Here is a 27,402-nt window from a genome sequence, read left to right as displayed (position 1 = left end):
CGAAAATATAAAAGGAACTTACAAGAAAATTTTATGTCGAGAACCAAAGGAATAAGCGGTAGAGATATCCAAAATTTGCCAATTGTTGTAGGAGCGTGTCTTTCAAGGCATGGCTGGATCTTATACTGCAATATTGAAGCAAAATGGGTAAAACACTCTAATCAGAAAATATGGAAAATATCTCTTAACAGTCACTATTAGAGCACAAGCACCCTTGAATTACACGTGTTAGGAGTGCTGATGAGATATGAAAATCTTGTGTATCTTATCTGTCACGTTTGCCGACATTTTATATTTCAGTTCTAAAAGATATTGATAGTATAATATGTTTGCTTAGCTTTTAAGCGTAGCTGTAAAAAAGTAGGTATGAAATAAAAACTATTAATTCATTCACAAGTTCATTTTTTAAATTATGATTGCGATATAATATAGAGTTGTAATAATTTATGTTTGATCTAAATTTGAATAATATGGGGAAAATAATTTGATTTGTGAAATTTTTTATGTGTATGAATGTGCTCCGACTACCAGTTAACTAATTTTAATAACAATTATCATAATTATTTAACAACTCTTTTACTGCGGACGTTCAAAATGGTGGTGAAGATTGAGCCGAGGCTTTTTGGCAAGAACCGTAACGAGGCGATCGCGACGGTGCTTAACAAGAAGCTTGCCAACAAGGTGGTGATCAACGTTGGGCTGTGCATCTGCCTGTACGACGTGACCGACATCGGGGTTGCGCACCTCATACCTGGCGATGGTTCGGCCCACCTTAAAGTTACCTTCCGCTACGTCGTATTCTGCCCCTTTAAGGAGGAGACGATCGAAGGCAAAGTCAAGCTCTGCGACAGCGAGGGCATCCATGGTAAATAATTAGAAAGAAGGCTTCTGCCCGAAGAAGGGAGGGTCGAGGAGTGTTTCAGAAAAAATATGTACAACATAATGAATTTACTGAATTTAATTTAATTTTTGTGCATTTTACTTGGAAACGATGCTGCGTGAGTGCTATAATTTTTTATGTGTATGAATGTGCTCCGACTACCAGTTAACTAATTTTAATAACAATTATCATAATTATTTAACAACAACTCGCCTTGAACATTATCTGTCTGTTTTTTCATCGGTCGATGTCGGTATGAAGCTGAGCTGTTTTCCCATTGCGCCAACTATGTTTGAATGGAGCTCGCATGCGCACCAGGTTTTGCCCCCTCCCTAGCTTCAAACCAACAACAAATCGACCAGACCAGAAGAGGTGAATAATGAAGAACACGTGCAATCTAATACAGATTTGACCGGCTTCGTTTCCAAACATCTCTTTTACTTTGATGATTTCAGTTTTGATGAATATCGATTGGGCCTATCAACCACCGCAATTCCGTGCCTGAAGTTCTGCTGTTATACAGGCAACGAAAAAACCTTAAAATGTCAACGTCTTTAGCTCAGCAGCTGCAAAAGCTGCAAGCACCTCAGACGGAACAGTCTGTTGAATCCAGGAAGGTTCTATCAATCCTGTTTGATACGCACACGGCCGAACAACTCACGCTTGACAAAGCCTTTCAACTAGGTATGATTTTCCTTGTAAATTAAATTAAATGTGTCATAAATAACTTGTATTTGATGCAGGTGTGCAAGGAATCAAAGAGCTGCAAACTTTGTACCCCCGGTTCAAAATATTTGAGGATTTACTATTCCGCGAGTCCAGCAAGAGCATTCAGAGGGCTGTTGAAACGTCAGATTTTAACGAAAAACTGGATGCAGAGGTGAAGAAGTTCTTGTTCATGGTGTCACCTCATCTTGCATTGAAACCAGCGCTGCAGGCGCTCGAGTGGCTTGTGCACAGGTTTTAGGACTAAATACAAACAGAGTGCAATTCCAAACCATTTAATTTCCTGTTTTTTAGATTCCAAATTGGAGAGTACTGCCCTGATGACTTGATCATGTGCGCCTTGCCGTACCACAACACTCCTACCTTTTGCTTGATTCTCCGTGCCATCCCGGAAATAAAAAAGGAGAATTCCTCATGGAGCTGGCTCAAGCCTGTCCTCAATAGTGGAACACCGTTGGATGTTCACACTGTTCACCGGATGGCTGGAAAGCAACTTCATTTCCTCCGCATGATCTTGCAGTACACTGTTGACGCACACAAGGTTGCCTTGTACTTATCATATTGATACATTGAATTAATTATAAATGGTATGTAGGATTGTGCTTTAGGCGATTCTTCTCGTCTGCAAATTCAATTTGCATTCTCTGCATCAACGATTCTTGGAGTCATGGCAATGTTGAAGCAGGATTTCAACCAGCAGCAACTGGCCTGCATGGTCCCTTACCTTCATATTGGGCTTTCTTCGGCGTCTCCTCCATTTCTAGCCAGCTGCCTTGCTGTGATTAGTCACCTGGTCGCCAGCTATCCGATTTCAGAAACTCTTACCTTAGAGTTGATAACGCACTTGACTATGGTATGATTTCTACATAATATATCTTTCTAAATTAAATTAAAACTTTCATTTGCAGACAAAAATTGATTTGCTGAAATACGATGCTTTGTCAGTTGTTTTCTTGCTGATGACTTCTCAAACTCGTATTGTTGGCACATCGCCCAAACTTACCACTTTCATTACCACTCAATTTGCCACCATGAGCAATTTTGTTGGCAACTTTGAAAGATTTCATGAGGAACACAAGGTATTTTGTCATGTTAACAACCAATTAAAGTTAATTAATTACGAAAATTTCCCAGACACTTAATCTGGTACCGTTTTTGGTTCCACTCCTGCAATCTGCGTTGGGAGACTGCAGAAATGAAGGCATCTTCTTCATCAAAGGAGTTGACCAGTTTTTGATCAAATTGCTTCAAAATCTGATTCTTGATGAAGATCAAGCAGCCACTGTCATCAGGTATTCCAAATCTAGCTTTATTTGTTAGAATCAAAATTAATAAAATTTTCATTGCAGAATGATCTTTGAGCACCTTCCAGAAAACACAAGCAATATTGCAGAAATCCGATGGTTTGGTGACATTTGTCAAATTTTGGAGTCTCGATACCCCTCAGCATTTGACTCGGTGGCAAAAGATGTTTTGTCTAAGGACACTGACCTGAAAGAAACCTTCCACGGTACTTTTATTTATCTATATTTCCTTCATGATCTTATTTTCTCTGTTATGCAGTGGTCATTTCTCACAAAGGCTTAAAAGGAGAGGATGGTGTACTGACTGTGCAGGGCATTTGTCTTCAGTTGGTGCACCCTGAAGAGGCAATCAGAGCTTCTGCAGTCAGGACTGCCGCCAAGTTTACCAAGAATGCCAAGGTTTGTAGCTTCTTTTTTATGGTATGGTTTCTCTGGTGGAGATTTTAGATTCTAGAGTTAGTGTCGGATGATTGAAACACAACAAATAACGCAACTACTTAAATTAATATCTCCTGGTGTTCTAACATCATGTCGCCATTTAAAGTTAATGTGAAATATATTTATTGCTATCCACAATTGTTAGGAATGAAATTGAGTTTATCTTTATTGTCAGGAAATTAATTATTTGATTAGAATAATTAATTTAAGTCAATTTGGAAAGAGTAAATTGGAAACAAAGGTTCTTGACCTTAATTTGGATACGTCTGGAAGTCGTTAGTACCAATTAGTGGGGAGAATCACCACAAGATAAACCTGCTTTAGCCACATTCAGCAATGCTATATAACATAACATCGCAAATGAATAATATGGGAAATAAATCATCAATTTAAAGAACAGAAACATCTTAGAATATAAATTAAATTTGATTACTTGGCGTTCTTTCTTGCCATTTTTAAATTTCAGGTCACAAAACTGATGTGTTGATTCAAATGTGATAATTTTTTTATAAGCTGCAAAATGTAATTTCAGGAAATGGATAGGATAATGCTGCAAAGCTACTTACGTGACCGTCTGAGAGATGACAGCATGCAGGTGGTGTGCGCGGTGCTTACACTAAAAAGTTTCTGCAAGGTTATTTCTCCAAAAGAGGAGCTGTTTGATTTGCTTTTGGACCTGCTGGAGTATGCAAAACAAAACAAATGGAATCTGAAAGCCGTTGCTTACCTTGTGGCGCATGTTGGAAACGCTGTTCCGTAAGTTAATTAAGATATACGTGGATTATAAATTTATTTTAACATTTTAGGGAGAATGCTTCTGAGTTGAAAAAGACACTGACAATTTTATCAGCCATGTCCCACGCAGCTCACCATCCAGAAGTTATGACCATTTTTGCTGATACAAAGTTTGGCTGCGACTCGACCATGATCAAAGACATTAAAAAGGGTAAAAACCAGTGTTTTCCAACATCCAGAGAACATTTAATTAAATCCTCCTTTTCTAGGCATTGACAAGAGTGACTCTGTGCAAACTCAGCATGTTTCTGCCATTTTTGATGTGGTAAAGAAGGTGTGGAAGAGTTGCCCGCTGGACTTTGCTGACATTGTGAAAGAACGCTTGAAGAATAAAAATTTGAATGCCCTTGACTTGTATCTTCTCTCTCTGCTGCTGCAGGGGGTGGCTGTGAATGCTAACACTGCCCTGCACAAATCTGATTGCTTCCAAATGGCACTGCAGATCAGGAGCAGAGCTAAAGTACGTTCACTTGACACCAAGAGATTCCCTCATTTAAACCAATTAAAATTTTAGGTTGTGATTCCCAAGAACCCCAGCTTTCCACCTAAAAACAAGGCCGAGCTGCTTTCATTGCAGCACAACAATCTCGTGAAGAATAACCTCTTTCCCATTCATGCGTTCACGGACATCATTACTGCTTTGGTGCGTGAGCCGATGACTTCATTTGTCTCACAGATTGCAGACTCTCTCCAGCAGAGCCTTTCAAGTCTGATCCCAAATGAAGGCGATGGATCTCAATCGCACAAGGATTCTCAGATCTTGAAGTGGCCCACCCAGAGCAAAGGTAACGACCTATTTTTAGAACCTCTGCTTAGCACATCCCGTGGTCTATGAGCTCTCCGGGTCCCAATAACCGCGCCGAGCGGATAACATGAGGCCCGAGTGGCCACAGAGGAGCTTGGGCCCAATGTGGCCATTTTTTTGCCTCTCCTCACCGAGGTCTTTTATTGAAACATTGAAAACTTTTGCCCCTTAACCCAATTCAAAGGGGGTGAGTCCAACCATCAGATTAAGCGAAAGAATTTGTCATTCAATATTGTGATACTATTTTAGTTCTGGTATTTGATTAGAGTCTGATCGGATTTCTTCAGCAAACGATCCCATCGACAGAATTCTTCATACAATTTATCAGTCTTCATTATTTCAACTCCCTTCTCATCCCCATTATTAACAGATTTTGCCATTGGTTGGATCACAATTTTGGCCTTTCAGGTAGTTGCTAACTTGGTTTGCCTTAGCTACTTTGGCCCAAGTTTAAAGAGAAAATGTTTCAATAGTTTGAATAGTTTGAATGGGTGGGAAGTCTTATCATGCTATTTTTCTTTTCAAGTGACTTGTTTAAGCAGCATAAATTAGAACAATAATTTGAGTAAACATTACAGATAATGAAGATGGTGAATATCTGAAGCTCTCTATCTCCATCATGGCCACACTTCTTGAATTGTGCTCTAAAGTTGAGCGATCCGATGAGGAGCAGTCGCACATGATTGCCCTTAGGACTTTTGTAATGGTAACTTACCCTGTATACATTTTAATAAATCACTAGGAAATTTCCTCTCAGTCAAATTTCAGTGGATTTGAAAGCCAGCTGCACTTCTTGAGTATCATGTGGAGTCAGCCAAATTTGCAGATTGAGGATCGAATGCGGGCTGTTATTTTCGCAACGTCAATTGTGAAGCTACACCAGAATGTTAAGACTAACATCACACAACTTCACCCTGACGTAATCACTTAAAGAAACCTGTGATTTAGTTTAAATTAATAAAGATTCTGTTTAGAACTGCTTCGTGCCTGCGCTGTTGAGTGCACTTTGCAATCCTGAAAAGTACTTCAGGCAAGTGGTGGTGTCTCTCCTGCTGGAACTGGTCAAGTTAAGACCAGCAGACATATCAAAATCCTACCATCCACTGATTGATCACATTGCTCAGCAATCAGATGAAATGATCCAGAACTGCGAGTATGTATGATATTGTTGACAGGACTTACCTCTTATAAAATGCGAATTTCCAGCCAATTGGGCGTTGCTCTGTTTTCTGCGTTGACTGAGGATGATTCAGTGCAAAATTTAGGTGGCAATCCGAACATGAATTTTGCCAAGAACATCAGAAAGTGTCTTTTTGAGCATGCTAAGCTGTCCACCACTCCCAGATACATTACTGCAGCAGTGCTTAGGGCACTTAACTACGTCAAGTCACAGGTTAAATGAAAAGAAGCACAATAAACTCAATCATTTTAAACCCATTTCTAGGAGTGTTTGCAAGCTGTCATTCCACTCGCAGATCGGCTACTTACAGAGAGCCATGTGGAGGAAGGCTTGGATGAAGCTGACTTTGAAATTTTAAGATTAATCTTAAAAAGAATTGATGAGAACACTGCTGAGAAGCTGCTCAACTCGAAAGAAGGGTGGAATTTGATGGAAAGGTTCTTGGCAAGCAGACTGGTTCATGATGACCAGCCAATCGCCCTCTGCGCGGTGTCTGTTGTAAGTGCATCCATAAAGAAATTTCAAATGTTAATGCATAAAATGAGAAACTTTGTTCAAAATTGAAATTTTTCGCTTGACCAAGTAAATTTCTCACTCATAGATCATCTGAAAAATCATTAGGCTTATGAATCCCATTTTCAGATATCCAGAGAACTGTTTGAAAGTCTGAGCCCAAAACAAAGATCCGAACTAACACATCTGCTGGTGCAAGTGAATGGCGAAATCTCCAATCTGAAAGCCACAGTTGCAACAGTTCTACGAAAACTTCCTCTTGAAGGAGATCTGGTTGCTGAGGAACTTAAATTGATGATTGGTCAAGCAAAATCAGCACCCACTAGGACAACCAGGTAGGTGCCGCTTTCAATTTGCTAACTCCTGTTACAAACTGAGTACATTGGATTTTAGGATGAAAGTTGCTTCAACGGAAGCAGCTGCTGCAAAGGCCACTACCAGTGAAAATTGGTCCCATGGTACTGTTATGCTTGAAGCCCTTTCTGACAAGAAGGCTATGAAAAACGCTCATTTGGTGGTTCCTGTTTTGTTCGACATTTTGAAAATGTGATTTACCCTAAATCTAATTAGAGACGTAACTAATTATCCTTCTGCAGATGCTTGGAAAGTGTGGATGATCAAGAATACGTAAAACAGCTCACTTTGACTAGTTTAAACATACTTCTTGCTGTAAGTGAAGCAAAAGGAAACACTTGTGCTCTGGATATTGAGTTGATTGTGAACAGCCTCAAATCAACTACGAATCCCCGCACTCAGAGAGAGACTCTAATCCTTCTATGCCACACTGCACATCTTGTGCCGGTAAGGAACTATTTTCCTCTTACACCACGCAGTTTGTTTTGCTAAAAATACTCTAATGAACCTTGATTTTGTAGGACAACCTGATGCACCATTTGGTCAGCATCTTCACTTTTGTAGGGTCCCTTGTTTTGCGACATGATGACGAGTACAGCTTGCAAATCATTACTCAAGTTATCAAGAAAGTGGTGCCTGCAGTCCTAAAAGTAGTTTTATCAGTACCATAGGAGGATATCCCAATTACAACTCTTTTATTTTCAGAGCAAAGGACAGTCAAGCGGCTTGGAGAACATTTTGCGCGTGTTTTCTGACGCACTTCCCGACATTCCAAGCCATAGGCGCATTTTGGTATTTGATGAACTCATGTCGACAGTTGGCTGGGAACATCTGTGGCTCTTCTTGGTGTTGGTTTTTGAGAGCCAATCCTACACCAAACAAACGGACAATCGCAGACTCGACTGCGCTCTGGAAGCCGCCAAAATTTGTCAGCTGCCGGTTTTGTTGAAAATGCTTCACAACATTTTCCAATATATCTCTGTGCTAACCGATATACAATGTAAGTAATATTCAAAATTGTAGCAGTTTTAAGTTGAGCACGTGTTTGCTTTTCAGACAACCAGGAAAAGCAAGTCATCAATGCATTGGATATTAAACTTAAATTAGACAAACTGAATGCAGCTAATTTGACTAATCCCTGCTCAAAGCCAGCTGCAGATGTTCGCAAATTCCAGATCATGGCTTTGGATTTCATGTCCAATTTGCTGAGCATCAAGTCCTCTGCTCACAAGGTGTGTGTGATACTTATTATAGTTATTTAAATTTGCTACTGGATTTTTGTATTAGGGTCTACGCCCGACAGATAAGTTGGATCCTCAATTGGAGCAACTGTACCGGTTGTTGATGGACTGCCTCATGGGTTATCTGTTGACATTGAGCCACAAAGAAGCGTCAGACAAAACGCACGCCAAGTTCTGGTCCTGCCTCCTTTTGCAAGGCTATTCGGTTCTCAACAAACTGAACATGCTTTTGCCACTGGCGCATTTTGTGGCCGTGGTGCAGGGTGTGCTGACTAGCACTAGTGCGCTGGACTCAGTGAAAAGCAAAACTCTGGAACTCCTTGGCGCGAAACTTCAGCTGCTTAACAATGCATCTGGCGTTGAAATGTTAGAATTACTTCCCATGGTATGTGGCAATCACAAATTTAAAAAATATTCAGAAGCTTATTAATTTTTTTCTAGATAAATGTGTGTCAAGAGTTGGTGACTCACGCTGACTCAAGCATCGCCTGCAAATCACTCTTCTGCTTGCGTCTTTTGATCAGCTTGATTGGTTCCGAAAATCTCTCCTCTCAATTGGACATCCTGAAAAAGTTGCTCCTGACTTTGATCAACTTGGCAAAAAAGATTTCGTCCAAGGCAGATTATCCTGTTATGGCTAATTTGCTACTCTGCTTAGCCGAAATGACAGTAGTTGTCAAGGTGCACATGCTGAATGTGCTACCGACTCTGATTCCTTTGACACTGGAAACAGCAAAACAAGCCAGGGAACTGGAAGAGGATCAAAGTGTAAATACATTGCTTTAAATAAGTATAAAAGATCTTCAAATCAAAATTTAATTTGCAGGATGTCGTTCTGCTTGCCAGCCTAGCACTTCTGCAGCGCCTCATTGAGACTCTGCCGCAGTTCTTGAGCTCATTTTTGCAGTCGATTTTGTTTGAAGTCTGCCAGGTTTCCACAATCAAAGAAGATCGTTTGTCTATCAAGGCATTTCTGGCACTTGAGCATAGAATAGAGAAAATTAGGTAAATTTTATTCAAATTTGTCTACAGGTTCTAAAACTTTTTTTTCTGACAGAGGTCTTCTGAGCAGTAAAATTTCCTTGCGGGTCCTACTTCAACCCGTTCACGATGCTTTCAATGAGCTAACCAAAAGTTCTGACACAATGAAAGCTGTTAAGCCCCTAATGGCTGTTTTAACGGCCAAGTTTGAAAGTATGGGCTCAGCTGAATTTTCGGGCTACATTGCGGACCTTACAACATTTTTCTTGGACGTACTTGAACTCCGATCTCGCTGGGAGTCGCTCGATGATGTTGAAATGGTAAAGGTTATCAAATAAAGTCATGGTAGCATCGCCTAACAGACACCTCCGCAGAATAAAGAAAGACGCCTAGTTGTGAGCAATGCTGAGGAGGAGGTTATATCCGCACTTGTGACTTTCGTTTTGAAACTTCAAGAGCCGGTGTTCAAGCCATTCTTCTTCAAGCTTTTTAACTGGTGTCGCGAGGCCCAGCAAGAACTTGCCCATAGAAGTCGTTGCATCAGTTTCTACCGGTTTGTGACAGCTCAAATATTTATAGCCATTTTTATTCGTAATTACTAACTATAGGGTGACAACGTCGTTGGCCAACAAACTGAAGGGATTGTTCACAATATTTGTGCCCATTTACATCCAGCAAGCTGCTGAACTGCTAAGAATCTGCCAAGAGAGCTCCAACGAATCTCTTGGAAACAAAAAGGCAGAATCATTCTTTGGGCCTTATGAGCAGGATCTCACTCTCCTGCTTTTGGAGTGGGTGCTGAAGAACCTTCTGGAGGTTTTCACTCAAGACAGACAAAGATTTGTCAAACAAGAGACCTTTGACTTGATCATGCAGCCTTTGGTGGATCAGGTAATAGCCGTCGGAGCAATATTAAGTAGCAGAATTGTAATAGATGCGTAAACTTAGCTTGATAACCTGATTGGAGGTGAAGAGGCATATCTGGCAAGAGGGAAAGAACTGGTCAGTCCATGTCTTTCGCAATTCGCCAGATGCATGCAGGATGACATTCTATGGAAACAGCTGCATTATCAAATTCTCCTTAAGACTAGGAGCAACACTACTAAGGTGAGTTAATTATGTGATAATTTCCAATTACATTTCAACCAATCTGGGCAATTGTTAGGTTCGACTCGTGGCCATTGAGGCGATACAGACCTTTGCGGAAGTGCTACGGGAGGACCTGTTGCCTTTGCTTCCGGAAGCTATTCCCTTCATTGCCGAGCTCTTGGAAGATGAAGACCCAGAAGTGGAAAAACGGACGCAAGAGGTGGCCAGAGAACTCGAGAAGATTCTAGGAGAGCCACTTAGCAAGTACTTTTAATCACTTGTCGTTCAATAAACGTTTGATTCTTTAAAGTTAAATATTTCTAAGTTTATAATTCCTTATAATATTATCCCTTATGTAATAATAATTTAACCTTGATATAATAATAATCCCTTATTATGTTTTAACAGAACAAAAGACATAATTGGAAAAATATGTGGCTATTTATTAAGAAAATACTAAATTGAGCATACATTTTGTGGCTGTCTAACTTAAATATTCTTTAGTTCACAATATAGCACCACGCTGGCAGTAAATTGAGCTCAACAATAAGTAAATTATCTCTAACAAGCACTTCAAGATGGGAATAAAACTTCATAACTTATTTTTTGGTCTAATGACACATTATTCTTATCTCATTGATAAAGATAAGATAAAAACTTCTTGAAAGCCATGCATTTGCATTAAAATTCCATTGACACAAGATATTTTATGTTATTTTTCGTTGACCGTAGACAGATCTAGGCATGGTAGTTGTGCAGTTTTGCGAAAATGCGCAAAGCAGAAGAAATAGCATGCAATTTGGTGTCACTTTGTATTATCACCGGTTGGAAATGTTACAATGCAATTCATCATTATTTATCTCCTGCTACTGGCATAATTCCACTATCACAAGGAAATTTCATAGAAAATATCGCGTAATATATCATTTTCAACGTCTTTTGTTTCCTTGTTGGAAGATAGTGGAACGGAATGTTTGAAGAAACCACAATGGCAAAACGATCTAAACAATTTAACCAAACTGGTGTCTTATAATGTTTTAAATTGGTGCAGGAGATTTAAAATAACAAAAATTACACAACAAAATAAATTGAGCCTGTGATAAGACTGTGCAAGATCTACCACTTGAGATTATGTTAGAAACTTTAGATACAATTCCTTCGTATGAATGTTATGAACTCATGTCTAGAATTTACAAATTTAAAAGTAAAGTGGAAGTGGCGACTGGGCTAAATTATGAAATTTTTTACCACATAAATCTAAAACATTTCTATGAAACAAAGCTGCCAAATAGCAAATTATCCTAGGGCGAAAGAAGCGAATGCAGCTTTTAGTACTGCATTAGAAATTCTACTGGCGCAACTAATTTTTCGCGGCCTCTAAGCTCAGTCAATTCAATTACGACCAGGCAGCAAGACACTGAACCTCCTGCTCTTTGGACTAACTTGCAGGCTGCTTCCAGTGTGCCTGATCAAATGCAATAAATTTTAAAAAAGCATTAGTATTACTCTAAATATATTTGATGGTACGTGACAAAATACTAAATACATATTATTATTCCATGAACATACCTCCAGTTGCGATGAGGTCATCGACAATCAGAGCTTTTTGTCCTTCTTTTATCACACCGTCCTGCATTTCCAAGATGTCCTGAAGTCAAAGTTTGATGATACGCAATTTCTAATTTATCCAACAATTTTCATTAATAGTATTTGATGCTATTGTATCTACCTGATGAAATTTATGATGTTTACAATTTCACAATGTTTAAAAAATAACAAGAATAAAACTATTGAACATTTTACCTCTCCATACTCCAGCTGGTAGGACTCAGTGAAAATTTTGCCAGGGAGCTTCCCTTTCTTTCTGACTGGCAGGAAAGGAATCCCAAGTTCAAGAGCGATAATTGGGCCAAACAAAAATCCTCTGGAGTCCAAACCAACGACAACATCAATTTGAGGCGCGACGGTTTTGGCTCGGGACACAAGTAGCTTTTTCAGTTTGCCAAAAGCTTCTGGTTGCGACAAAAGTGAAAATATGTCCCTGGAAAAATTTTTACGTCAAATTATACACATGTACATATGTGTATTATGAAGTGCTAAATTGTAAATTTTACATAAGTTTAATATTTATAGAATTATTATCCCTATATGGTATGTTATAAATAATATATAATACATGATAATCTTACTGAAATAGTATTCCCTTTTTGGGGAAGTCCGGATAGCTTTTCAGACAGCCCTTTAAAAATTCAATATCTTCTTTGTCACTGCTCATTTTCAATTTTCAAAGAAGTAAGAGAAAAATTAGATGAGGTCTGCCACACAGTGTTGGAGTGTTGAAATTATTTGAGGTAGAGTCAGACAACGTTAAGTTATAAGTTTAGTAGTGCAATGAAAATGAAGTGCAGTTGTTGCAGTTTGCAGTGGGCGGGCACCTGGAATCTTTGTAGTGTAGGGGAGGAGACAGGCGGGGACGAGCCGGGCAAGCTGCGTTTTAGTTGAGGAGCAGAGAAGTTCGAAGTTCCATGTGTCGCATGTGTCGAGCTTTTTAAAAGAAAGTAATAAGAATAGCATCCACAAAAACACATATTTTCAATGATTTAAAATATAAAAGTGCATGTATTTTAGTATTTTAACGCTTTTAGTTATGAAGAAAATGTCTAATATTTATGTATTTTTTTAACTCCTTTGATTACACCCAACGGATATTTGTAAACAATAACACTTGAACACAGAACACATCTGGAACACAAGCCCGGGCAAACTAGGACCAACGCATGCACGTGTGTGAAGTGCGTCTAATTTCATAGTTCTCTTAGATTAATTGGCAAAAACATCTGCATAAACCATAAAAATGTTTACCCTGCGGACGTTCAAAATGGTGGTGAAGATTGAGCCGAGGCTTTTTGGCAAGAACCGTAACGAGGCGATCGCGACGGAGCTTAACAAGAAGCTTGCCAACAAGGTGGTGATCAACGTTGGGCTGTGCATCTGCCTGTACGACGTGACCGACATCGGGGTTGCGCACCTCATACCTGGCGATGGTTCGGCCCACCTTAAAGTTACCTTCCGCTACGTCGTATTCTGCCCCTTTAAGGAGGAGACGATCGAAGGCAAAGTCAAGCTCTGCGACAGCGAGGGCATCCATGGTAAGTAATTAGAAAGAAGGCTTCTGCCCGAAGAAGGGAGGGTCGAGGAGTGTTTCAGAAAAAAATATGTACAACATAATGAATTTAATTTAATTTTTACTTGGAAACGATGCTGCGTGAGTGTTATAATTTTGTAGTTATGTAACTCAGTTTTCCAGCGGGAAACTAAATTAATGTGTCATGATTTTGTTAGAAGTTTTCACTCTAAAAACGTGTTTTTTTATTTTTAATTGATTCACATAAGCGTTAATTTTAATTTTCAGTGTCCTTGACCTTCTTTGACGACATAATCATCCCTCCGATGCACATGCAATGTCCCTCCAAGTTCAACGAGGCCCAGAGCACCTGGGTTTGGCTGTACAAGGTCGACCCTGAGTCAGAACCTGTTGAGATGGTCGTTGAAAAAGGTTCTTATGAGCAAGACTTAAATTTCCATCATTAATAATAAATTATTTTGGATTTTTCAATAAGGCGATGACATCAGATTTAAGGTGGTTGAACTGGAGTTCAATGACACGACCCCAAAGCCGGCGGACCAGACTGCAGGTGCAATTTTAGACACTAGCAAAGACACGCCTTTTAGAATAATTGTAAGTTCAATTTCTTCTTGCCTGGGAGAGGTTTCATTTTATAAATGATTCCAGGCAAAAATCAGTGAATCTGGGCTTGGTCTTCCGTCTTGGTGGAACCAAGAGGCAGAGGATGCTGAAGAGGAGGATGAGGAAGATGCTATGGATGTTGAACAAGAAGAAGACTGCTAATTTAAGTAAAATATATTATTTATTTTTAATCATTTATGGTTAAATTCCATCTCTATGCCAGGATTATTATTTAGAATTTTCTGTGGTTTTAGAAATAAAAATATCGCGTTGATTGCATTTTGAAATATATATTTATTATTTTATATATCGGGAAATGAAACCTGAAAACAAATATATATATTGTACAATATATATAATTACGCTAGTTTGATAATATCTTGTTGCACGTTTTGAGCTGCAAAAACGGGAAATCAATGCAATCTCCTCGATTGTTTATTGCTCAATTGAATTTCTCCTTTCGAGTCGGACAGAAATTCGGGCCTAGTGTTGATTCAATCTTCGAGTCTTGTTCGGCTGAGATGAGAGATTATAAGTGTAAGGAATAGAGAAAGTGTGGGAGGAGCTTTTCACGGAGAGGCAGTCAGGTACACGATGCAAAGAGTACCGAAAGCTGTGTGTTGTGAGTGAGAAAAACGCGCGCGCGTCAATTACAATATGCGAATTATAATTACAGAGTTCCGGCAGCGCTGCACTCGAACGAACGCGGGAAAACGAGACTAGACAGAACCGAGACGACATTTTATTATTCCTCTTGTGTTATCACAACGACACTATTTTTACTCCTTCTTGCGGATGACACAATGTGTGTGTGGGTTGATTGTACTTGACGTCACTCGATCACGAGGCAACGAGGCAAGTGCTCGCGCAGATAGTCGAACAGCTCTTGCGACGCGCCTGGACAGTTGGTCAGCTCGAGCTCGCGCAAGTGCCGCAGCTGGATCAGACTGGACAGTCCGCTCGAGGTCAGCAGCGGACACCCTGGACAACACGCAGACAATCTATTAGTTCTCTTGACTAAGTTAGGCAATTTAATTTTTGATTTAGGTTTTTTTTTATCTAGCACGGGCTGAAAGGATCGATTCATATTCTAGGTGTGCACAATGCTAATTTGAATATAGTTACGAGCTTTGAATATGATCCATCATTTGAACTGAAAACCCACAAAACCAACGACTAAATATTTAGGCTAGCAAGAAATTCCTAATAATATAATAGCGATATAATTTTTAATAACATTTCTCTCTTCACATCTCCAACTAAAGATTAAAGAACAACCGTGAATTAAAAGAGGACAATTTACTATGAAATGGTTGAAATTACAAACCTTTAAAATTTATTTTTCCAAATAACATTATATTGAAGTAATCAAATTGTCCCTTAAAAAGGAAAAACCCATACCCTCTTGGTGTCATGACGTTTTAACTGTCTTGATATAGGGAAAATGTCAAATTTAGACTTTTTAACCCAAAGCGAGGTTTTTTATTTTAAATTTAAGATTTTTGAGGAAATTATTAAAGTAAAATAAGGGCCCAGATTGGAGCACGTGTGTGGACTGACCTGCGAGCGAGAGCGTCTGCAGGTTGCGCATGCCGCAGAGGTGCTGGAGGCCGAAATCACGCACTTGGGAACACCAGCGCAGATATAGCGCATTCAGCGACAGCATCGTGCTGATGTAGCCCACGCCAATGTCCGTTATGTGCACGCATCTGAAGCAAGCATAATAAATAGAAACAATTCATCTCGTGAAGATTTGGCCAGAAGAATGCTAAATTTATTATTTCAGACTGGGATAGACTGTTCCAAAATTAAATTTCTTATTGAGCCGACACTACATGTAAAAAGTTCAATTGCAGCTCAACCCTTACGTTTAATGTTATTTATCTTATTTATAAATCCATGACTTTCCGTGGTCGGTAATTCTGAATTTCTATAGGACCAGAGAGTAGTGGCTGTAAACTGTAAAAGATGTTTTTGATCTCAGACAATTAGTAATTCTGAGCACGTAAACACACAGGACACACGTGCTGGATTTTACTTCTCTCAACATCTAGTACGGGTTCGGCAAGCTTTTGATTTGCAACAAAAATATAGCAGACACTTGTAACAGTTACTGCGTCTTTACATTTACATACCATCCTTTACGAAACATAAAAAAGAAAGAGATGAGACGTAAAAAATATATTGTAATTTTCTTGCTGCGATTATTGATTCCAATATAGTACACTGTCAAATTTTTTGCTTGTAGAAAAAATACATAGTGATTGCGGAAGAAAGCGTTAATATTTTACTTGAAAGGGGATTTTATTTTTCACTTTTTTTCTCTTTGACGACGCAGCAAAAATTTTGTTATTTTTCGCCAAGCAGGACTGTTTTCTAATTCATATTTCACAAAAATATCGCTTTTCCTGGATATAGATTTGAATGAGCTGATTTTTAAAGGTTAAAACTACCTGTCAAGAGTGAGTTCCTCAAGCTGGGTGAGGTCACAGGCGATGTACTCGAGGGCGGCGTCGGTAATGCGTGGACACCAGGAAATATCGAGGCTGCGCAGCTTGGGCAGGTTCTCGGCCACCAACTCGACGCCATCGTCCGTGATTTTGCTGCAGCCGCTCAGGCTCAACACCGTCAGGTTAGGCAGCGAGTGCACTGCAATGAGATTTTTTTTAGTGAATTCGGAAGGGGGCAAATTGATTGTTTATTTGCTTCGTCATCATCATCATCTCCCGCTTGACAGACAAACACTCTAATTAATACTTGTGTGTCATCAAGAGAATTAATTTGTTGTTTATTGACGGGATGAACAGGGTTAAATTTATCTCCAGAGGCCAATAAGCTTCCACTGGCTCACGTCCGTCCGAGAGAGCATTTTAAGAGGATTCCCTGACCTTCCTCAAGAATAATTCCGAAATAAATCTCTACCTTAAAATACTTATTTTAATTAAATTCAATATATTACATTCTCCCATTTTATGTCAAAATTTAGAAATACTTTCAATATTTCCAAAATCTATCCTAAAACTCTTTACTGAGAGTTCACATTTAAATTTATTTAGGTTAAAAATTACTTGATGAAATTTAAAAGGGTAATTTTAAAAAATCAATAAACCTCTTTCATATGAATTAAAAAAAATTTCCATTTAACTCAAGCAATTTCATATTAAATGCAAGGAACAAACCTATGTTGACGACGCCGTGATTGGTGAGCTCCCAGCAAGAGTGGAGGCGCAGGATGGACAGGGTGGCACTCTGCTTGGGGCTGAAGTAGCCGAGAGCGGCGTCGGTCACGTGGTAAGCCTGCAGCGAGAACTCGTAAAGCGACGGCAGCAACTGGGCGACGGCGCCGACCGCTTCGTCGGCGATGTTGATGCAGTCGGCGATGCCCAGCGACACGATCCGCGGCGATAGGCACGCCCAAAGCCCGGCCTCGGTCACCTCGTTGCACCCCGATAGCGACAGTTGGAACAAACCCTTCCGAAAAAATTCATTAAATTATTGACTTGGAAATGTCAGGTAAAAAGGCAACTATTAAAAAAATTACACAAAACTTAAAACGCAGAAAAGTTGACTTCCTGATAAGTTGTTAATTTAATTAAATGTAGATATTATATTTTGATCCTCAACTAAAATTACCATGGACTAATCAAAATATAAAAAATTGAGATTTTTAACCGGAAAAAGGATATATTTAAAAGATCACTGTCACTGGGTCATATTTCATTTTTCTATAGATAACCAAGAAAAAAAATTAACCTTTAATGCATCTCAAGTCCCAGTTGAGTTCCATTCGTTCTTAAAATTTCCTTCCGTTTAAAAGTTACAATGCAATTTTTCCTGGAGTCTTAAGAGGTCTGAACAAGTACAAGTCTTCTTGTTGGTTTGTGGTCATAAATTTATGACAGAGTATTAATGGGTTCAATTTTGATTGGTCATGAGCATTAAGGGCCAAATTGAGGAGCCATTTATACCTGCATGTGGGCGAGGAGGGACTCGAGACCCCTGTCAGTGACGGCGCAGCACCGGAGCGAGAGCGAGTGGATGCGTCGTGCGGCCGGCGCCGACAGTTGCCTGACGAGCTCGAGCGCGTCGTCGTCGGAAGCGGCACCACTCAGCACAACCGTGTCCATGCCACGAACGTGCACGCTATTATAGAAGCGGCGCCGCGACTCCACGGTGGCGCCGCGTAGTTCGCGGCAACGCGCCACCATCGCCAGCCCGGTCCAGAAGCGCGGTGAAGAGTACAACACGTCACGCCACACCGAACACACCTGCCAAACCACAATACTTCCATATTTACAAAATACCACAATTTGCGATGGAAAATATAAATCAATTGTGCTCTTGTAAATAACAATATTTCACACACTTGAAGGAAAGTGGCACTGGAGAAACAAAGTTGGGCTAAACTTTATTAAATTTAAAATCAACCAGAAACTCGAAGCAAAAATATGTATAATAAATTGATTTGTCTCGTCAAACATTTAAATTAGCGTGTTACTGCAGGCACAATAAAATAAGTATTATAATACTGTAATGTAATTTAACCTTGCATGATTTTTCGTTTGGACTCTTAAAATATTGAGTCACAGTTACTTCAATGCATTTTGTTAAGTTATAATGGCCGGCTATTCTATAAACCCGAAATACCAATAAAAACATGATAAATTTCATTTGTGCCTATACGCAATTTTTTTCTAAGGTTTTTGCAAATAAGCCCAGATTTTTACTCCTCGATGTATCCTTGAAAGCGGGAGAGATACTCGAGAAATTTCTTTCTGGGATGGACTTAATATAAGCATTGAAGGTATTATGGAAAGGAAAAAAGTTTTCGTGCTGGAGAGGAATAATATGTGTCGAGTGGGGCTGCACGTGCGGCGGCCGTTGCACCCTCAACCCCCTCCGCACCCCTGTCACCCTCCCTGGAGTTGTATGTGCACAGGGAAATCGAACGGGCGCAGCGCAATTTGTTACTCGAATCAACACCGCAATGTTGTGTTCAAGGTTCATAGATGTATCGGATTTAACAATGAATCATATATTATTCAAATAATAATTTTCTCAGCAGCACCAGACACTACTTTGTATTTCAACCATATATGCTAGCACACTCTTAAATGTGAATTGATGTTGAGAAATACATATTTTGTCATGGAACAAAGTAATCTTTACGAGTCTGATTTTCTCTCACAACATACACTCAAATCTTTTTGACAATCTCAGATCTAATATTTACTTTAATGTTTTAATTTCCAGACATAGATTAAAATTTATGATTTTATAAATACAATAAAAATAAAAAGCTGAATTATCTTGTAACAATATCACAAATATGAATTCAATGAAATGAAAAGACAGCGATTTTAAATATTGTAAAGGTTGCATTTTCAACGCGTCTTTTTTCTAGTACATGACATTTCTCTCAGCGTACGCAGCAAGTGCTATACACACTCTGGCTCAAAATAGCGCCACCGTACCGTTCGCAATGTTTACTCTGCCGCGGCTGCACCCCCACCCCTCCATCGGCACCCTCGCGCGACGAGAGACGCTGGCTGCGTTATTTCTGCTAATTGTATTTTCCACGAGAAAACGCGCGCCGCCGTCTGATCCGAAGTCTCGAGACGAGGCGCGCGCGAGGCTTCTGCCTCGTGCTAAATCGCATTATTTGCAATTTACTGTCGAAATCGATGACGACAGTCACCCCAGTACACCCCCTTTTTCAAGAGTTGCATCGCTCATCTGCTGTTAAAAAATTATTCATTTTCTCTCCACGTATGAGATAAGCAAACTCCAAAGACAAAATACGGGATTATCTTCAAGAGTGGATGCAAATAATCAACATTGGTGTGCGAAATGGCAAAAAGAGAGGGATGCTGGCTACTGGCGGACCAAAAGCAAAACACGGGATCAGAGAGTGGCAGAGGGGGCGGCTGATGACTAAGCCCTCTTCTGAATCGACCCTTTCATCCTTTTTGAGGGCTGACACGTCTGCTTTTTCCGTCACTTTCAAGCATTTGCCTCTTTGACGAGCAACCACCGTATAGCAGATATTGGAAAAAAATTTCGAAATATTATTCCCTAAAACATCTTGAAGGATATGTTTATGTAAAAATGATTGAATTTTAATTCATAATAATACAACTAGAATTTTTGTGCATCCGTAAATTTAATCATTAAATCTGATTTTCTCACTGGAAATTGATCTCGCAGTTCTTTTAACTATTAAATTCCATTGTTTATTGCGTATTCAAATAAATGATAACAACGGTAAAATCAGAATCCAAGTAGAGATTATTTTTATGAATTCATACCTGGGGAAGGGTTTTTCGGTCTGATGGTGCGAAATAGATGTGGAAGAACCTGGCGAGGAAACGTTCGTCCATCATCAGGTCGCTCCAACTGTGCCAGACGCGCGGCGCCGCCTTCACCTGCGGCGGCGGCACTGTCCGCGGCGGCGGTCGCGGTGCCCGCAACGCCGCGTGTGCTTTACCAACCGCTGACGTTGAACGCAGCGCCAGGAACCTGCCGACAATGAAGATGAACGGTCATAAAAAGTTGATTAAAAATGGTTTGCCGCTTGAGCACGCAGCGCATTCATTTATATTTAAAGGGAGGTAGGGAAATGCTGAGAAAATCAGGGGAGGATTCAGCTCGGTTCAGAAAAAATATTTCATTCAAAAATGTATATCACCAAGCCAGACTTTTTAGATTTTCCCTTGAAAGATGATTGATGCTGACATGAAATTTTCCTTTGCTGGAAAACCATGTAGACACAAAATAAACAAAAGGGCAAAACAATGATGGAAGCAAAATGAACATCCAAAGCGTAGCTCTGCTGGCACGCGCACTATTTCATTCAGAACGATATCGATTTGTTGTTGTATTCATAAAAAAACTAGGATTTTGTTTCTCTCTTGCTTCCAGTCACTGGATTTTCAATGAGACCCCATTTCATGATGATCTCGTTTACATGTAGCAATGAGAAGAATTATTTTTGTACCGTGAAACATTTATATTTTCACAACCGCATCAAGAATAAGTGAAATTTATAGACGAAATTTAAATCACGCAGAAGACAAATTAACTGCCAAAAGAGGCCGACGGTCAATTTTATTACAATTTAGATGGAAAACGGAAAATGATGATTTGAAAATTTTAGTTGGATTTTTGCATCATTGACAGTTGCTGCCCAAGATACTGCGCGTCGGGAAAAGCCGTCAGCTAAGAGGGTCAGAAAGAGACGAGATTGAAAAGCAGTTGCAAAAAAAGATCCGAAAGTCGCAATGCTGGGAGCTTGAATTCGATCGGCGGCGAGGGCAAAGATTGGCCGCAGCTGTGAATCGAGCGCGCTCGACGCGGATCGATGCGCGCGGCTCGGGCTGGGAGGGGGCCTTGGGGGGCCGCAGCGCGGCGGCGGCACCGACCTGGAGGGCTTGTCGGGTGGCGGCGGGAGGCAGCCGCCGGGGCCGCGGTGGCCGCCGTTGAAGCCGTTGGCCGCCGACGAGGACGAGCCGCCGCAGAAGACGTTGGTCACGCGCTCCATGACGCTGGTGCCCTTGCTGGGCGAGTGGGTGCCCGGCGGCGGGCCCCCGGTGGGCCCACCAGACCCCGCCGACGCCGACGACGAGCGCAGGCCGAGCCCATTGATGCGCTTGCTGAGTTCGGCGCTGGCCCGCTCCACCACGCCCTGAGCGGACATCGACATGTCACTCCATGCTGCAGCCGCCAGCCGTCCGTCCGTCCAGCCGTCAGCAGCAGCCGCTTTCGCTAGCTCGTTCTCTTCCTGTCTTTCTCTTTTGCTTGCTTGCTCGACGGCCGCGATCGACACTGGCCCACGGGCGCCGGCGCACCGCCCCCCGCCTCCGCCGCCGCAGCCCCATCGATCGCGACCGACCCCAGCGCCGGCGCGCCCCCTCGCCGCCCCCACCCCGGCTTTGCCTCGCGATTTTCCCCCTCCGACATGCCACGCGGAAAGCGCCGCTTTCCACTATTTCATTCATCACGCTGTTCGTGGAAAACAATACGAGCACAGGTTCATCTGCTTTCAAAACGAACCAAATTAGATTTTTTAAATCTGGATTTTCCGTTGTATTTGAAGATTGTGTATGACAGCAAATTTCCCAACTTAATATGATTTGTTGCTGAATGTTTACTATTTCTTTTAAAACTAGGGCAAATAAATCGAGCTCTTTAACAATTTCATGTTTTACAAATTATTCTAATCCACATGGCTCCTAAACAGGCAGCCAAGTTGAAATTGAATGAGACTTTCAACAACTTCCCTAGACCACATATATACGTATATATTGTTGAATATACGAGAGCAGAATAAGATTGAAAAATTAAAATACAGAAATAAGAAAGTTTACATTTCAAATGCAATTTTTTCTTCATTCATACATGAATTCCATGTCATTATAATTTAATTAAAAGTTAATAAGTAAGTCACTTTATTTAGTCTGATGTCTGGCTTCTGGCTTCTATACCCTGATATAATTCCACGGTAACGTTTTTTAATGAAAGATTTTAAAATTTCTCACATACTTATCCTCGTTATGGCACAATATTTAAATTTCCTGGTTTCTGATCGCAGTACCAAATGACATTTTAAATAAACGCAAACAAGCATTTTTCATTTTCCTGATTTTCGATATTTTTTTATTTTGATCGCACATTAATGTTAACTGTATTGCTCTTATCATCACCATTGACAGAAGCTACCGAATTTGGAAAAGCGAGCGGAGTGAGTGGCTATGCAGCCTGCGGTATATCTTGGCACCGCCGGTTGCATAAGTCGCTTACAGACGCCAATCAAGATAGACATAGCAAGTTACTTTTTATATGATACGTGATACAAATTTCTTCAAGGCAGTCAGTAAAATCTTAATTTTTTTTCTTTGGTTGGCACTATGAATTCCATTTTAACAGAATCCAATTGTAGCCTATTGCTCATATATCGCTAACAATAAAAACCTGTAACAATCAAAAGTCACTGAAAGATTTCACCGAATTTTTATATTCAAACGTGTGTCAAAATTCTCCGCAGAAGAATTATGAGGGTTTGCTAAAGGTTCTCCATAGAGATTTAGCTAGGTACATTCAGGGTTTGTTTTTGCAGCCAGTTTTGATAACGACTGGAGCAGCGCGTTCGCGCCTCTTCTCCAACGCGTGTCCTTCAAGAGTCGGCCGGGGCGGCGGCTCGGAGGCGGCGGCGCCCAAGTGTCCCGCGATCTGCACGCACGGCGATAAGCAGTGTCCACCACTGGTGCCACCCGTCGTCCGACAAAGCCGGCCAAACGAGCCCAACCAGGTTCCTGCCGCCGCACTCTTCGCCTACAGACTCTTCCTGTGAGTTCCGTATCGCGGTTTTCCTTTATTTCGTCGTGAAGTTCTGCTATGCACCAACCGCATATTAATTTATTTCAACCAGTTGACAAAATGATCGGATTTTATTTTATAGACATCGTTTGTTCATAATGTTATTCTTAGTTTAATAGGTTTGCTGCTATTTTTTAACCTCTGCTCAGCACTTCCCGTGGGCTATATGCTCACTTAGTCCCAAAAACACAACCGAAAGGATAACATGGGGCCATCTTTTCGCCTCCCTGCACCGAGGTCCTTAATTGAAAAGACATAATATTATGTCCCTAAAGCCACTGGAAAGTTGCGAAAACTAGCAAGTGGCGAGTCGGCGCCGGTGCGCCTTCCAGCCCGTTGAGTTATTTGAGTATTTCAAGTCTCTGAATTAACCACCTTTTGCCATCTTCTGACATTGAGAAGCCAGTATTTAATCTCCAAAATACTCAAATATCTCCAACGACTGGCTTAAAAATGCGACGTGGCTTTGAAATTTATTTATAAATAAGCCTTTTTGATAAAAATTTCGTGCACTCCAAATGATTCTGTCCACATCTTTCTTTTTAATTGCGAAGTTGTTTATTAGTAGAAACCATACAGGGCACTTAAATGTTTTTCACTGAAAATGAATAAGCTGTAGAAGTTTAATAATTAGACACTTACAAGAGTGGATTGCCAAGAATCATGATTATAGAACTCGAACCTCTTGATTTAAGGCCGCAGTTTTAATATTTCAAGCGTGAAATACCTAAACCCAGGTCTTTCTTGGTCAGCTGAACATAAATAAAATTAAAATAAGCAATGATATATGTGATACTTAAAATTTTCAAATTTAGCCCGTGCACGTACCGACTAAGAATTTCAACCTTTGAAGTTTGAAGGACTGTGTTCTGGACCTGGGTGAAACCTCGTTTCGGTTCTAAAAGCCCCCTGTAACTCGTTGGCCCGCAAAATTCCCCTAATCCAAAATTTAAATCTTATACCCCTAGTTTCTGACTGCGAAACGTTCGATTAATTAAAAAATTCCGATTATATAATATAAACTTTTGCTAGATTCGGTGCGAAGGTCGGAGTGGGCGCGTTCTGTGTCAAGTGGACGCTGGACAATAGCGTGTGGGGCCCGAGCAGTGAGACGCGGGCACTTTGGGACCAGTGGGGCCCTGGCGCCCTCATCGTGAGCGACCCATTTGCTCCTCTCCACTCTGCCTCTGACTTTCTCTTTCAGACCTTGAGTGGCGCCGATGCCCCCTGCCGGGCGTCGACTTGGAACCGCGCAGTGGTGGCCGCCTTTGACGGCGTGCAGCGAGCGGCTACGGCCGTCGGCCGCCTCGCCGCCGACGCGGAACGAGCCGCCTACGAGTCCTCAGCCACTTGCGTGCCCGGACCCTGGCACTTCCGGACGAGGACGACACACCCTGAGCACGAGGCACCTTTCGTTGAGGCAGTGGCCGACGGACAGTGCCACCTAGCAGCCGTAATCATCCAGCCAGGCAACCCTGAGATCCACAGGTCGCTTTCCATTTCGTCAAATTTCTGCATGATCGCTTTCAAGCGTCAAAGTCTCCTTTTAACACATTTTTTTACATCAAGACAAAGCGGGATTTAAGCTATATTTTTTATTTGTTAAAGGACAAATTTAACTTGTTAAGTTTCCTAGAAAGTCAGAACATACATAAGAAAGAGGGGTTCGTTTAAATGGAAATGGAACGATGAATTTTCTGTTTCAGAGATGAAAGCCGGCCACTCCCCGAAGTGCCGACCAAAGAAGAGACCAATCTGCCAACCACGGATGAAGCGGAGCTGGTGGCCATGGAAGAGGCTGAGGAGGCGGTAAAACAGAGAATCATCAAAAAGGAGGCCAAAGAGGTGCGTGTCACCTGTTGTCAGCAGGCGCACCAGGCGCACCCTGAGTCCGAGAAAACGACCTGACGATTGTTCTTGCTCTGAATAAACCTTGAAATTCTGCCCGGAAAGGAAAAGCGATGATAATTGGAGCAAAGGTCGAAAATGGCTCTGTGTGCTTTTGAGATTATAATCCTGTGAGCGGAGGATGAGTTGGCAGTCGCAGCGCGTTCCTCGTCTCGTCCCCGTCGAGATTATAATCTGTGCGCGTGTCACTGCGGGACGTGCATCAGGTGGCAGCTCCCTCGACAGATCAGCTGCCGCGCTTATCTCCAGTGCATTCGACCGGAAATACGCAGCAGGCGCATTTTTCTGTCTTTTAGCAGCAAATAGGCTGCTGTTGCTGCTGTTCTCCACGGTAAACGTATAAATTCCAAATGAGATCAGTCACACCAGACCTAAGAAAAAAATCGACTGTCAGAGGAGTCATGCATTACCCTATACTAATTATGGTGGCTATTGTTGTGAGGGATTTTGCTGAGCAAGGGATCAACATGAATTTTAAATAGCCAGTTTCAATCCAAGGGACACTATGATAGTGCTTCAGAAGAAACTGTGGGATAATAGCTCATGTGATATTTTTAATAACGGGGAGAAGCAGGGCTACAAATTAAATTTGAACATCTCTAACAACACGTAGTCCCCCTCTATATACCCGGAGTTGTAACAGAAGCACCTTTAAAAAAGGATAGGAAGATTAAGTCAAAAGAATCGGTATGAAAGATGGATGAGGTTTTACATAAGCTGAGAGGCTGGCCTAATTTGGTGAATTTAACTCTTGGAAAGAGTTAGCGTTGCTACCCTGACTCATGAACGCTTGCAAGTAGCCGCCTGGGAATGCAGCCCTCTCGTCTTTATGATACTCCAACAATGACGCTCACATGATGTAGAAAAATTATTGCGAGAGCTGACGAGATCCGATCTTCCCAGGCGTAAAGGAATGCCCGTCCGAATCCTAATTAGAATAAAAGCGAAAACGACGCGTTTTTAACGCAGTGCTGTCTCGAAGACTGAAAATAATGATTTACGTCGCGCGAGGGAGAGAGGTAAAGAGGGAAACGCCTCCTTTGCACCTTTGCACCTTGACGTGCGGCGACCTTTCATATTTTCACGAAATATAATTAGCGGCGGCGAGGAAATGAGCCGGCACGGCGAGCGTGGAGGAAAGAAAAAACGAGAGAAATAAAAAGCGCTGGCCGGGTCAAGAGCGTTGAACTTGAGCAGCCATCAGCCTTGTTTGTGTTTGTTTGTTAGCCGGTGCAGCAACAACATTGTTGGCACCAGCATGACTGCAACGATTCGGTGCTAACAATGGACGAATCCCACCGCGCATCATCATCAGCCTTTTTTTATTTCCCAACCGACAACTGGATTGACAGCTATGGAACACATTTGAATTGAAAGTCAACAGTTGCTTTACTCATTTGAATATATGACAATTCCACCGCGGTAAAAAAATCACAAAAAGGTACATATGGATATAATTACTAGATTTTTTGTGTATGAGAAGCAGAACTGAATTTTTTAAATTGCTCGAAACAAATTACTAAATTTTAGGTATTGAAATTTTTTAAAAGATAGTTTAGTCCGGTTTAGTCACAGGAAGGGCAAGTGTCGGGAGTCTTCACAAGATTAATACGGCACTCGATCTTCTATTGATTAAGCTTGCTTAGTTCTATTTTTAATTTTAATGGATTGAACCAATATTAAGTGTTGTCGGTCTGTGCCCTCCTTTAGTGCAGAAAGAATCACCCCAAATATTTATATTAGGTTGAACTATTGTTTGAAAAAAAGTTAAGAAAGACTACTAGTCAATCGTTTTCAATAGCGCGTCAATATTTCTCGCAGCTTATACTGCAGTTACGTCTTACAGGTTCAGGGGCATAAATAGTGGGAGAAGATGTGAAAATTTGAGCATAATTTTGACGCCAAAATTTAAGGGATCAAGCATAAAATTAAATTGCTTCTCAATTTTCTGTTGGGATATTATTTCTGCTTCATTTTAACTGTGCATCTCTGGTATTTTTATTTCACTCAGCAGATAAATTTTTTTTCCGATTCAAATAAGAAATTGTAATTAAGAAAAGTCAAA

General features: G+C 40.9%; 5 protein-coding genes across 5 annotated transcripts; 3 read left to right on the top strand and 2 right to left on the bottom strand.

The window, feature by feature from the left end:
* The first annotated feature begins 1,246 nt into the window (after nt 1-1,246).
* On the top strand, nt 1,247-10,623 carry l(2)k09022 (HEAT repeat containing 1 homolog l(2)k09022). Its single transcript, XM_065483077.1, has 31 exons — nt 1,247-1,564; nt 1,624-1,840; nt 1,901-2,147; nt 2,202-2,459; nt 2,515-2,685; nt 2,741-2,898; nt 2,956-3,116; nt 3,170-3,309; nt 3,881-4,104; nt 4,155-4,294; nt 4,353-4,603; nt 4,658-4,928; nt 5,527-5,654; nt 5,706-5,867; nt 5,923-6,101; nt 6,155-6,341; nt 6,393-6,626; nt 6,771-6,976; nt 7,035-7,187; nt 7,238-7,442; nt 7,517-7,645; nt 7,701-7,995; nt 8,052-8,227; nt 8,283-8,621; nt 8,678-9,004; nt 9,063-9,241; nt 9,294-9,537; nt 9,592-9,770; nt 9,826-10,108; nt 10,166-10,324; nt 10,383-10,623. Exons 1-31 carry the CDS (start codon nt 1,423-1,425, stop codon nt 10,578-10,580), a joined length of 6,342 nt encoding a protein of 2,113 aa, XP_065339149.1. The 5' UTR covers nt 1,247-1,422; the 3' UTR covers nt 10,581-10,623.
* Nucleotides 10,624-10,728: 105 nt separating this feature from the next.
* On the bottom strand, nt 10,729-12,709 carry Aprt (adenine phosphoribosyltransferase). Its single transcript, XM_065486408.1, has 4 exons — nt 12,496-12,709; nt 12,110-12,347; nt 11,876-11,954; nt 10,729-11,771 (listed from the first exon to the last, which is right to left on the bottom strand). The coding sequence occupies exons 1-4, from the start codon at nt 12,579-12,581 to the stop codon at nt 11,635-11,637; spliced, it is 540 nt and encodes a 179-aa protein (XP_065342480.1). The 5' UTR covers nt 12,582-12,709; the 3' UTR covers nt 10,729-11,634.
* Nucleotides 12,710-13,048: 339 nt separating this feature from the next.
* Nucleotides 13,049-14,341, top strand: Polr3H (RNA polymerase III subunit H). The gene is made up of 4 exons (XM_065486402.1): nt 13,049-13,455; nt 13,719-13,862; nt 13,927-14,045; nt 14,100-14,341. The coding sequence occupies exons 1-4, from the start codon at nt 13,161-13,163 to the stop codon at nt 14,214-14,216; spliced, it is 675 nt and encodes a 224-aa protein (XP_065342474.1). The 5' UTR covers nt 13,049-13,160; the 3' UTR covers nt 14,217-14,341.
* On the bottom strand, nt 14,329-21,893 carry LOC135941107 (F-box/LRR-repeat protein 16). Its single transcript, XM_065486395.1, has 7 exons — nt 21,476-21,893; nt 20,363-20,573; nt 18,023-18,322; nt 17,234-17,525; nt 16,508-16,703; nt 15,615-15,763; nt 14,329-15,035 (listed from the first exon to the last, which is right to left on the bottom strand). Exons 1-7 carry the CDS (start codon nt 21,754-21,756, stop codon nt 14,887-14,889), a joined length of 1,578 nt encoding a protein of 525 aa, XP_065342467.1. The 5' UTR covers nt 21,757-21,893; the 3' UTR covers nt 14,329-14,886.
* Nucleotides 21,894-22,804: 911 nt separating this feature from the next.
* On the top strand, nt 22,805-25,387 carry LOC135938360 (uncharacterized). The gene is made up of 5 exons (XM_065481977.1): nt 22,805-22,816; nt 22,993-23,399; nt 24,462-24,582; nt 24,634-24,917; nt 25,136-25,387. Exons 1-5 carry the CDS (start codon nt 22,805-22,807, stop codon nt 25,335-25,337), a joined length of 1,026 nt encoding a protein of 341 aa, XP_065338049.1. The 3' UTR covers nt 25,338-25,387.
* The last annotated feature ends 2,015 nt before the right edge of the window (nt 25,388-27,402 follow it).

This window comes from Cloeon dipterum, chromosome 3 (assembly GCF_949628265.1).
Source record: "Cloeon dipterum chromosome 3, ieCloDipt1.1, whole genome shotgun sequence".
Classification (NCBI taxonomy): Eukaryota; Metazoa; Arthropoda; class Insecta; order Ephemeroptera; family Baetidae; genus Cloeon; species Cloeon dipterum.
Note: the sequence above shows the minus strand (reverse complement) of the source record. Positions and strands in the feature narration are given on the sequence as shown.